This window comes from Rhodnius prolixus, unplaced genomic scaffold (genome assembly GCF_049639745.1).
Source record: "Rhodnius prolixus isolate KJV_2025 unplaced genomic scaffold, Rpr scaffold_14, whole genome shotgun sequence".
Taxonomy (NCBI): Eukaryota; Metazoa; Arthropoda; class Insecta; order Hemiptera; family Reduviidae; genus Rhodnius; species Rhodnius prolixus.
The window spans coordinates 6,170,147-6,183,321 of NW_027411594.1; the positions used below are offsets into that span (position 1 = coordinate 6,170,147).

Consider the following 13,175-nt stretch of genomic DNA (forward strand, 5'->3'; position numbering starts at 1 on the left):
ATGAATTTAGGGTTTAACAAAGCCTGCACTTTTTTTTTGTTCCTTTAAAACAATATTCAATTGCACTTTGAAGACTTTTTTCTTCAGTTAAGCAAAAGATTCTTGATAAATACTTCTTTCAGTTTATCTTAAGCTTCAGTTTCATCAGATCATCAAGAGAATCTACGCGATATTAACGACAGCCGGTCAAATTTTCGGACAAAGAGAAGGAAGGAGAACAAGAGAACGTTCAGATGTTCGATTTCGTTACCACCAAAACACAATTAATTTTCTGGTTTATCAGCGCGAAAAGCTAAGATGTATTGTTGGTTTAGCGGGTTCGATTTCTAGTCTAAACCTTGGATTTTATTTAAAGGTTTTAATCTTGTAAGGCGCCCCATTAGCCGAGAGGTTATAGACTAGACCCGCAAAGCTAAGATGTATTGTTGGTTTAGCGGGTTCGATTTCTAGTCTAAACCTTGGATTTTAGTTAATGGTTTTAATATTGTAAGGCGATCTTTTAGCTGAGCGGTTATAGGCTAGACCCGCAAAGCTAAGATGTATTGCTGGTTAGTGGATTCGATTCCCGATTTAAACCTTGGATTTTATTTAATGGTCTTAATCTTGTAAGGCGCCCCATTAGCTGAGCGGTTATAGGCTAGTCCCGCAAAGCTAAGATGTATTGTTGGTTTAGTGGATTCGATTCCCGATCTAAACCTAGGATTTTATTTAATGGTTTTAATCTTGTAAGGCGCCCCATTAGCTGAGCGGTTATAGGCTAGTCCCGCAAAGCTAAGATGTATTGTTGGTTTAGTGGATTCGATTCCCGATCTAAACCTTGGATTTTATTTAATGGTTTTAATCTTGTAAGGCGCCCCATTAGCTGAGCGGTTATAGGCTAGACCCGCAAAGCTAAGATGTATTGTTGGTTTAGTGGGTTCGATTCTTACTCTAAACCTTGGATTTTATTTAATACTTTAATATTAAAAATTAACAGTGAAGTATGTTTGTTAGACGCCTCCGTCAGCGACACCTAATTTGGTAGATGGACGTATAAAAACGTGTAAAAATTAGGCACCACTTTACTTTTACTTTACTTATAACAGCCGTTTAGAGTTGATTTACTGTCATTATAGATTATGGTTTAAACAATTGAACAAGGGTAATAAAAACTTCGAAAGTAAGTACCGTAATTAGGTAAGTAATTTGGCATTTTCAACTTAATCACACATCGCTAACAGTGAGTAAACCAGCGTTGCCTAAACAAAAGCTACTTATCATCAACCGGCAAACCTCGCAAGCCGAATAGCAACTTCAACAAAGTCTATTAAAACTCTTCTACCAGAAAAACCGAGTGATCTATCGTCACGATCAAAATGGTTTAGATCAGGGTAAACTAGCTGTATCTGTTTGCCGGGATGGACTGATTGGGTGGGAGCAGTGTTGCCGAGCATTTGATAAGACTACAAGGAACTGTGGATTCATTTTGAGTCATTGGGCGATTACATTCCATCTCCGCACTACCAGATTCCGTTTTTGTATGATTAAAAATGAAAAACAAAAAAATTTACTCCTTGAAGAAGGCTAAGGGGAAACCGCACAGCATCCACAATCAGCCAAGATCTTAACTTTTAAGCTTAAACAGCTTATCTCTCAGACCTTACCATCCTCTGATTAACACCCTCTTTAGGCTCAGTCTCACTATAAATACGAATGAAATTCAAAACGAGATAATCATAGTTTAAGATTGTTTCTAGAAAGATAGTTTTCTTTGTAACAGAAAGGGCCATCGAAGTGTTGGCTGGACAGATCGAGTTCACAAAATAGAAAGTGAACTACTTTTTAGAACTTTAAATGAAAAACGCATTTAAACTTTGTTAAACCCTAAAGTCGGTGAGGGCTTGGTTGGGCATAATTTGTTTAAAAATATATAAATAAAAATAATAATTTAAATTTGAATAAAAAAAAAAAATATGAAATGCAAACTTACCCATAGTTTTGTCAAGTAACAAATTGTGCATTGCCGCTGTCAGAGTCATAGTGACGATATTTTGATTGAAAGTGATTTTTACTATAGATTTACGCGAATAGTTGATTTTCAATTTAGGAAAAATTTTACGCACAATGTATTACTCTTGAAAAAAAGTCACAATTTTTTATTTGTTTACCATAAAATTGTATCATAAACACTTTAAAAACCATTTGGTTTTAAGCAATTTAAAAATCACTAGGTTAGTTACCTAATTCTTTAAGTACGCTAGAATTTTTTTCTTTCTTAAAAAAAAAAGATTTCTGGGATAAAATAAAACTTTTTTAAAATTTCTTCGAGGGGGTTAATTAATTTTTTTGGGCCACAAACGGATATCCAGTAGAAAAAATACTGGATTTATGGCGAAGCACAGCCAATTTACTGATTTATTTTTGTTTTTTGTTTTACTTGAGACGCTCACCTTGGAAAGGATATCCGGTAAAGCAGGGTCGCATCATGTCAAAATTGGTGACAGTCATCTTCCAATCAGTATCCAGTGCTGATGATGATGACGATGTGTCTAATAATGATTGATAATCGTATGATTGTTGTGGATGAAGTATTTTTGTAGAAGAAGAAATAGTAGTGGCCAATTGCCCACTATCAGCTGTGTCACCCAGTGTTGTCAACAAAAATTGAAAAAAAACAAAACAAATAACCAATGTAGCCAACTGAAGAAAATAAAATTTCGTTTTTAACTTGAAAGTGAGCTTCCCGGGTACGAGTTTTATTTTTATTTATTTATTTTTTGTTTTCTAAAATAATAAATGAAATTAAATCTAAACAAAGTTTACTCGGATTCTCTAACGTTGCAAACACTAAACACAAGTCTTTACCCAATACTAAACGTACCACCTACTAAAACCACACTGCAGGCTTAACCAGAAAAATCTTCCAGTCCAAAGTGGAGGGAGGGGCTAGGGAATATACTGACAAACAAACAAGCACAAGAAATTGAAAAATAAAAAAAAAAAACTTTAAAAAAAAAATAAAAATAAACCATAACTACTGAATCTCCTCACTTAGGTACACGCCCCCTTTACAACAGGCTAGCCAATCAAAAAGTAGATTTGGTTGTTACCTTATTGGACATCTACTCCCACCACACAGTAGAAGAAGAAGCACGCCCACTTTTATGAACCCCCATAGTATTAGGGACAGCTTGTCATCCGTAGAGAGGTCCCCCCCCCCACTGCCTTTGTGATGCTGTTCACTGATAAAATCGCTTTTCATTTAGTTCTTCATCAGAGATTAAAATATCAAATTTTGGGACCTTTATACTCGCTCTTGCTCACACAGTAAAATAGAAGGTATTTTAGGATCGTTCAAATTTTGAATTTTTTGTTTGTTGCTGCCAGAAATATTCTTTCCGTTACGTTAATCCGAAAAATAAGGCTTCGCTTTGGCCGAGCGGTTAAGGGCTAAGATGTACTGTTGGATAGTGGGTCGATTTCTGGGATAAATCTTGGATTTTATTTAATAGTTTTAATCTTGTAAGGGAACGGCTATAGGCTAAACCCGCAAAGCTAAGATGTATTGTTGGTTAGTGGATTCGATTCTTACTCTAAACCTTGGATTTTATTTAATGGTTTTAATCTTGTAAGGCGCCCCATTAGCTGAGCGGTTATAAGCTAGTCCCACAAAGCTAAGATGTATTGTTGGTTTAGTGGGTTCGATTCCTGGTCCAGGACTTGGGTTTTATCTAGCTGAGGCAGTCTTTAGGTTCAATTGCTGATCAAGGCAGGAGGCAGTTAGCTGACTCTCTACCATAAAGTTATCATGTAAACACATTACATTATAACCAAAGCCGAGTCTAGGCAATCGAACTAGTACCACAAAATACCTTATGCGACCCGAGCCTCTATATGCCATAAACTTCATTCCTCATGGTTTAAAATTGAATTTAAAAACTTACTTGCAGTAGATTTCCGTTCTGCTTCACATTTTCTTCATTTCCGCAGCGAAATTCATCCATTCCACACTCGTGTAACCTTAAACAGAAGTAATTATTAATTAAGGTTCGTCAAAGGCTGTTAGAAATAAGTTTTCATAGAAGATTTCTAATTAGGTAAGTTGCTAAGGCTCCTTTCCGGATTGAGAATAACATGGATTCGTTTACAAATTTACTAAAAGGAAATGAAGCTGAATCACGGAGTATTCTTGTCATAATTTTGGGATTATCTCCAGATTTACCATGCTTACTTGGTTGCTACAGAAATACAAGACTTGAGAAGATCGCTGAGCCGATAAAAGTGAAATTTCAAGTAAATTTAGGTCCGAAGACTTTAGACTTTTCGGGGGCGGGAAGGGGAATTTGGTTTAAGAAGTAAACGCATTCATTGTTGGTCCATCTAAAACTGTTCAGTCCATTCGGAATGCAACATGGTTTTAAGATGGGATGTTTAAAAAATAATTTGGGCAACTTGATCTCTTTTAGCTATAAAATAAACATTGATAGTCATTAATTAATTGAGCAATTTCTTTTAATTTTAACTCTGTGGTAGGTCTCGGTCGGCTCTAAGACAGAAGAAGGGTTAGGTTGCAGGGAGGATACAGTGCTAATCCGAAGTACGATCTTGGAAAGCTTAGAAAAACTGACCACCGTTTTCCAGACAAAGCTAGTTAAGTCTCTCCAGTTCCTAGAAAAGAGAGCGTAAAGCACGCCTTCTAAAGCAGAGAGCTTTAATGAGAGAACATGGTAAATTCTGTTCGGGATTCAATTACTTATTCAACCTATTGTAACTAACCAAAAACCATGAAATAATTTGTTTGATTTATTTATTATTATTATTTATTTTTGTTCCTAGAGAGCATCCGTTTTCATGAGCACTTCCGGTTCAACAAGGTCTTCTCGCTCCAACCATTGCTATTTCCGTTTTAGTTTTTGAACATTTTTTTTATTTATTTATTTTAAAAAAAGAAATCTCGAGTGAACAAACTTTTATTTCAATTATTTCAAACTTTAAAATTGTGAATAAATCATTAGTTGGCTTCAATTTTTGTGTGCTCAAGGGGCAGTTTCAAGGGAAGCTGACGTCCTTGAAACTTAAAAATTAAATGTTTTATTTGATTTAGGTGCCATCATGAGAGACTAAAATAATAAAGCTAAACGTCTGTCGCAGATTTCAGAATAGTTCGCCCTTCAAAAACCGTAGGAATTTTGCGACTTCTTTGGCCGAACGTAATCATAAGAATCTGGAAGTAAGACGCCTAACAGAAGACTTTTTTTCCCCCAGTGCCTCCGTCGGCACAAACACAAACGGACAACTTACCCAAACATTGTGTACATATAACCTCAAAAACACATTCGATTGTTTATAAATCTAGAAGGCCGGCGAAGTTCCTCTCTCTATTCAAACGGCCGAAAACAGTCCCCCCCCCCTACCAAACCATATTAATGATGTTTGCGGCTGGATAAAACACTATTTATTGAGGCCGACCCTTAATGTAGGGCACTTCACCCTACGTCATCAACCACTAACTAATTGTATCTCTAGATAAAGGATGTGTCTTCCTTTTTTGAGGGGGGTTCTAGGGGAAGTAGCCCCCTTTTCATTTATTTTATTTTTTTGTTTAACGCCTAACCTCCAAGGTGTTAACCCTGCCGGCTGAAGATGACCGTAATTCTTTTGTCGGCATCTTGCATTCTTATTGTTCACAGAAAATACGGCTGGAACAAAAGTTTTGCGGATTCAAGGGGTCGCGGTTTCACTTTGAAATTGTGTAAATCGAATAATTTTGTTCAATTTAATCAAAATAAGCATCATTAGCGGACTGCATCTCTTTGCCAATAAATAATCGATTCATTCCATCACTGTGAAAAAATAGGATATCCGAGATTTAAGGTATTCCACGAGGTTCCCCAGTAGTGAAGGTTCTATCAAGGAAGGTAGAGATCCAGTTGCTCGAAAAAAGTAATAATCCGTTGTCGAGACTATAGCGGTTAAAACAGAACTTCACCTTCAAACTGATTCGCTTAAAGGACGCTGATTTGGGAAACGGATGTCAACGGGTTACCATGCAACAGGATTGGACTCTTCTGTTGCGCCGTAACTTTAGGGTACATTTCTTCAATTTCTTGTCCCTTCTCAACATTGATGGTTTCCCTGGTTTTCGGAAAATATGTAGTGGATGACACCAGTCCACCACCCAACAAGGATACCCCAGAAACTTTGGAGTCTTATTCTTGCGCAGTAAGTTTCTTGAAACGTAGAATTTGATGGGAGAAATGGCCTTGAAAGTGCACTGACACTTCCGTTCTATCGGGTTTCTTTAAACCTATTTGAAATTTCCTGTTAAGACCGACGCACTGACTCTGTCCTGTTCTTTCATCCAGCGGCTTTTCCGCCTTTATATTCACTGTATTATCGATTCCCAACTGGATATATCTGGATTCGAGAGGAACTAACATTAAGGAGTGCAACTCAACGGGGCCTTAGAGCCATGGAATGGTTGAAGAAGTGAGCATAAACCAGCTCAATAGAGCTGCTAGCGTGTGGAGCTTCTCTTATACTTCATTAGACGCTGTTTCTGTACGAAAATTCCCCTACTTTCCATTGTGAACACATAATATTAAGGAAGTGACGTAATGGAAAGAAAAACTTTGTTAACGGATATTAATAGATTATTTTCGATGACACCTCTTTTCTTCTCAGAGAATAAATAAATATGAAAGATTGCGGCTTCCGGTTTTCTTGCAGAATCTGCTGTTCTTTTCAAACAGATTCAACAAGTGCAGGAAAAAAAGAAAAAGGAAATGAAATTAATAGAGAAAAAAGTTTCCTTTTTGTTGCCAACTTTCACAAATCCAAGGTATTCTATTGATTAGTATTATTTACTTATTTTAGTTTCCTTTAACTTCAGAATCTAATCTATAAGGCCTATCACTTTTATTGGCTTTTTTTTTTTCAATGGAAAAATGATTTTTAATCAAAGGATGCCAAAATTTAGGGCATCGGAATGAAGACTTCCTCTGAAATTGCCAATTTTTTTTCTGGCTACAGATGGCCACAGAAGTTTAGAAAGATTCGTAGGAGCTATTGTCGGGAAAAACTGAAGGAAAAAAGAGAAAAAGTCCATTCAGTGGAGCGGATAAAATCAATTTTCCAATCTAATTACTTATCTTTCTTAATTAAGGACTGCAAGCGCGCTATTGCTTCCGGGATATGTAACTGCATTAACACAATTCGCACTTCTGGTATTTTCTTCAAACTATAAATATTATTTCTCGATTCAAGTTCAGAATCAAGCTACGCTATTTGATTATAGTTTTTTATTATGCGATATCATACTTTATTTTTTAACATTCCCCGCAGTAGAGAATGATTGTCCTGTCCTATTATGTAAATAGTGTGTATCCATGTTAATGAAAGTAAGAAGTGCAGAGGAAGTGGTCTAGTCTTAAGATCCCGATGAAGAGTGGCACTTGAATGCCAAAGTACTCTTGCGGTCATGTTAGTGAGATGTTAGTCCACCAGACTCTTAATTGTTAATTACCCGTGACATTGTTTGCTAACTGACAAGAGACTACATGTTGGATGTTTTGATTACTGTTATGGCTACATTTCTTATGTATGTACATATAACCTTGTTTTCTTCTCTTTTTTTTTTGGTCACCTAATATAAACATAGGATATCCTAGAGGCATTGTAATCAGCTGTTTAAGTAAACAATAAAAAGCGCTACAATCAAGAGACAGTTTATAATTTTTTTTTTTTTACTTTTTGTTTCTTGCACAAATGAATAAATGACTAGGTAGCAATTTCTCTGTAATCTAGGTAGAAGGCAGGGAGGAAAATAGACCGGAAGTATATCGTCACTGTATAATGGAACCCGTTCCGCACTGATTAATTGCGGAGACAATTGGAGTGTTAACTGGACAATGTTTTCTTTTTTCGAAATTCGCATCAAACTTTTTTTTTCTCTTTAAAAAAATTAAATAGAAATACCTAGATGGTTTATTTGGACCCAATTTATTTAATTCCTTTGCGTAAAAGCAATCATGTTATATCAGTCTAGAAGGCTGAAAGTGTAGAAGGCCAAAGATACAGTAACAATGGGCTAGAGTTAGCCTTTCAATCATTTATCACCTAATCCTCCCGAATTGGGTATTAAAATAATCAGGAAGGACAGTTGTATAAGGATTGATCTGCACGAAAAAGCATAAAATGCTGAAAAACACCCAACTTTAACCATTTTTTTCCCCCTGTAAAAGATAAAAATCCCAAGTTGGGACAAACGCAAGAAATCGCAGAAGTCGTTTGGTTGAACCAGACAATCTGGTGGATTGCGATGACTCAGGACATTTGCACCGCTCATGGAGGAAAGACGAAAGCTCCTAAAAAAAGGTTTTATATCGAATATTCCAGGTGGGAAAAGGCCAAGACAAAGTGCTAAATGTTAGCAGGATGTACAGGACGATTTAGAAGCCTTTGGCTTTAGCAGAGATAACCACTGTTCACCCGGAAACTGCCCTGAAATGAATTTTCCTGGCGATTTTTTCCAAATAATGGTTACAGATCTATTCAGTGTCACTGTGCGAAGAATTTCCTCTTTATTGTTATTAATAATTTAACGGAATTCCTTCCTTAATCATTTTCTAGGTACTACCTTTATTTTTTTGTTCGCCTGTTCAATAGAAAATGTTCCAAGTTAGGCACATGGGTAACAGTGTTGGAGAGGTTAAAAGTAGAGAGGTGTCAGTTAAAAATTATAACAGAAGTAGTTAGGTTGTATATCTTCCTTGACTACACTACCAGATATATATAACCTATTCTTTAATAACCTTTTCTGTTTTTGTTGTAGTTGCTGTGTAGTTTGTCTTAGCATACGTATAACAGTTGATGACAAGTTTGTACTTACTAGTGCTAGTAGTGTATTGATTTACAACTTTTCAAGGACATTACTGTCTCTGTCCTAACTGAAAGTGCCCATAGATAGAGTGTGTCCAGTTTTTCCCCTTACAAAATAGGTACGTAATAAATGATAGACATCTAAGTTGTACACTAGTTTAGAAGTAGTTGGTACTACCTAGTTACCAGTAGTGCTCCTTCACTAAAAACCTTGACGAATTTTCTCTTAATAGTTAATAATTTTCCCTCCTTTTACACAGTAATTATTGAAACTTCTTACTGCACTCAGTTAACAATAAAAACTATCCTCAATATTATGTATAAAAGGAAAACTATAATCTGGAAGTTGTATAATAACAGATAACTAGATTGGATTGAAGTTATTTTCGCCTAGGACCTGATATCATTACAAAATAACTAACCTATGGGACTTTTTCATTAAATAACACCAGAAGTAATACAAAACAAATTGCAAGTGCTGTGTGGAAATTTTGGCAAACTTTAGAAAAGTAATTAAAATTGGCGGGAAATTGGAGCAGTTTTTTTCATTCCGGAAACACCTCATTAGATTTAAGCTATAATCTAGAAAAGAACAAAGGACAGGTTCCGTTCTCCAAGGTAGTGCATCCAAAAAAGACTTATTTAGGGGAAAGGGATACCCCTTTATCAAATGTAAAACATTCCCCACCTTGCAAAGTCTCAGAGACTTAACTACTAACTGGTTTGCGAAACCTCCTGGTCTTTAGAGTGCCAAAGAGCTCATGCTGCAACTTAGCGATTTAAAAACAGGGTGAGTTGAACCTGGGAGTCTGCTCAGAGTTCTGGGCCCTTCTCTGAAGAAGAGAGGCTGGCTGTAACCATCCCTTGTTGCCCTTATTGCCCACACGACTTCCTATTACCGCAGTTCACTTTTCTTTAAAACTTGAAATTAATACTAAAAAGTCAACTTTTCGTATCTTCACGCCAGGATCATATCGAACTCAAACCTGGAAGATTCCAGAGTTGAGTTTCCATTGCACTGAGACCCATTGCTTTCCCAGATTGGGAGTAAGAAAGAGCGATGCGGTCGCAGTGCACTACAACCCATTTTTTTTTTTTTTTTTTTTGTAAGCTGTCGTGTGTATATTTGTAGATGTTGTAACGCATTTATATTGCAATCAAACTGCCAAGTACTAGTTTTCCTTCGGAATCCAGGCATATGCAAAAGAAAAGCTGATATAAAAAAAACACACACACACAGACAGGCACAAAGAAAATTGAGGGTATTTTCCCTCCTCACCTCGCCCATTTGCAATATTAAAAAAAAAGAAACAGTCAGAGTGTTACCATAAGACATCAACACAAAGAAAATTGTATTAGCAGTTTTCTGGAGAGAGAGGGGGCGCAGAGGAAAACTCTTTTTTCTTTTCCATATCTCTCTGCTTTACTACACTGTTCTTTTTCGTAACTTATATTGCAAAACTCTTGAACGAACACACTGTACAGCTGATGTCAACGCAACAAGAAAACTGGTGTTCTGGCCAGGAGTCACTTCACAATCTCGGTGAGAAATATGGTCTCTCTCTCTCTCTCTCCCCGGTGGAGACTTGGTAGACTGCATGGCGCGCACAGACCGTGCTGTGATGATGTAATAGTCCGCTGACAGTTCACAATGGTGACGTAACAATATGGCCGACTTAATAGCTGGTTAGTATTTTTTTTTTTATTCTAGCATTATTATATAGAAATAGAGAGCTACAAAAAAATACTTGGATTGTGAGGGGGGGAAGATAAAAAAATGAGTCTATTCACAAAGGAAACTTGGGAATGTTGAAAGAGTAGTTCTGATTTTTCCAGGATTTTGGTTGGTACAGTGAAAACTTTAACAGGAGATGTTATATAAAACATACAACTTCATTTCGTTTAGATTTCCAAATAGATCTGGTGAATATTTCCATTGGCCAAAACTGGAGGAGATTTTTCGCCGAGGTCTTTGCAAGATATAGCGGTGGCGAAGCTTGCAGGACCCAAAAAGTTGGGAAAAGAATGTTAGTTGACGATTAGTTCAGCAGAAAAAGCTCGACCGACAGCACAAGTGCTAAGTCTCCTTTCTTTACGATGGCATTTCTGGATTTATAAATCTTTAAGTCTTTATACAAGTCTTTATAAATACTCCGATCGAATTGTACGAAGACAAGAAATCTGGAACCCTCTGACAACAAAGGAAGTTCCAGAAGAGCTAGTAAAATACCACCTACCATACTCCGGAAAATAGAAATTACAAAGCCAAGTATTAAGCTATTCAAATGATATCGTGTTAAATGCCATTATGGTGGGAAATCTAGCAACAAACGCATGGCATGATCGATATGTCTTTTTAAAGGAAAAGAGATGAAAGCAGAGGCAGTCTACCTCTGGATCATTGTAAGTGTGGTCAATGCTGTGAATAAAGAGCTATCCATCTTTGAGGCAGAACTCTTTCTTACCTTTTAGGGTAAAGTTTGGTTATAAGTAGCGTAATGTTGGTAAGAAATATGACTCAAATTGTACAGAGTTGACCAACCGTTCGAATAGTATGTAACAGAAAAAGTGTTAGTGTTTATTCAAGATTTTTTTTTCACATAATACATGTAACCATCGATATTTCGAAACTGAAAATATCGATCATACCAATTTCCTGTGTAGAAAAAAGAGAACATCAATGTTTTGTACTGATGTGTCTTCATTTTAAGGACAGTAGAGAGACCCCTGAGTTTCCCATCCCGAAATAAAAACAACTCACTTGGGCTTTGAATCATTTAAGGACTCCCACAGAGCAGAATCATTGCAGGAATCCTTTACAGATAACTTTAGGAATCGTTTACTGGCATAGAGCACGCGCATTCTCCAAGTAAGTGAAAACGGAGATCCATCTTTCAGAGCCTTAATAACTGTAATAAGAGAGATAACAGTGTGGAAAAATTTTCAAATTCAATTATGCACAGATTATTAGCTTAAAATGGCGTAAAATAAAAAACAAAAATCCCACGAGAAGAAATTAATGAAATTAGGCCAAAACTTAACAGACCCTCACCATTTAATAAATTAACCAGTACTCTTGAGATAGCATTAAAGAAAATTTGAGAGCGCGGTACATTATCTAGTTGTAAAAATAGGACGACAGTTAGCGGAATAAAGAAAGAGTCTTCGGGAAGAAGAGAGAAATTAGGCGGGCGCGGGAAGAGTGAGTGAGTGTGTTTAAGAGAGAGAAGAGGGCGCGGAAAAGCACGAACCAGACCGAAAGAGGGCGAATGGATTGGCCGAGACAGGTACCACTTGTCAGGCTGTGTAATGGGAAATTTCATGAAGGTTGGCAACGGTGATCAACAGTATGAAATTTGTGTAAACATTTGATTTGTCGGATCAAACAGGGTGGTCTTTTTATAGTTCCTAATACACACTTAAAGCTATCTTTATACTCGATTCCACCTTTAACTAGCTGCTATCTTAATCTACCACTTACACAAAGTGTAACGTCATTTCCAGTGTCGTATTTTATTATTTTATGCGCCAACTTAATAATGCGCTGTATAAATGCGCAGTGCTGCATAATATCGCTTATACTTCATAGCACGCGTGTTTTTATTTTTTTTGTGCATCCCTGACCGGTTTGGGGGCTTTCATCTTTGGGTGTTGAGAATTTGACTTCAACCAAACTACATTTTGCTGAATGGTAGTTCTGGTAGGTCACATGGAGTTTACTATAATATTATTTACAGTTGCCTGAATTTTGACCCAAGGCATGTTGTTATATGTACTTATTTTATACAATTATATTATTATTATAAGTCAACAGACTTTTGCTAAAATATTGTAGCTGTTCTGCATGTTTCAAAACCAGCTAATTAAATCTAATTTGATAATTAACCAGTTAAGCGTGGAAAATTTAGTTTAAAAAAAAAAACCAGTGTGCCGAATTAAAATCAGACAATGACGTGTATACACGTGTCGAACGCAGGGCAAAACAACCAAAAGTTTACAACGTTGTAATAGTCACTGCAAGCAACTTTTTCTGCAATTTCTGGGGAGCTTGAGATTACAGAGCATTCTGTGCATTTCAAAATCTTGCACCGCTTCACTTATACATTGTTCTAGTTAACTAGAGACGCAAGAGCTTTTACAAGTAAGAAAAGAGCTTTGAATTCTTTGCAAAATGAAACCATGCTCGTACTGAGGTCTGAATCTCTTATCTAAAAGGTAAAAACGGCATTGCACAAGGGTTGAGAGCTTCTAAATATGTGTCCGTAATTCCCAATCTCTAATGCTGAAAACCAAACATGTTCCAACCACTTACCATT

The 13,175-nt window shown here is 36.5% G+C and overlaps 1 protein-coding gene and 1 long non-coding RNA gene across 9 annotated transcripts in view; one reads left to right on the forward strand and one right to left on the reverse strand.

Moving 5' to 3' along the window:
• The window catches only part of LOC141451749 (protein gooseberry-like), an 88,527-nt gene that overhangs the window by 37,913 nt on the left and 37,439 nt on the right, over positions 1–13,175 (reverse strand). For 3 of the 8 annotated variants that reach the window (XM_074123395.1, XM_074123394.1, XM_074123393.1), the window contains one exon: positions 3,924–3,999. Coding sequence is in view for 5 of the 8 variants with exons in the window: in XM_074123388.1 (XP_073979489.1) it covers positions 2,430–2,487 (58 nt within the window). In the remaining 3 variants the exon portion in view is untranslated. Of the gene's footprint in view, positions 1–2,429; positions 2,920–3,923; positions 4,000–13,175 lie in introns of those variants that run through there. The other 5 variants (XM_074123388.1, XM_074123390.1, XM_074123387.1 and 2 more) reach the window with 5 other exon arrangements.
• LOC141451767 (uncharacterized) overlaps positions 1–13,175 on the forward strand; it is a 51,184-nt gene that overhangs the window by 7,791 nt on the left and 30,218 nt on the right. The window lies entirely within an intron of this gene.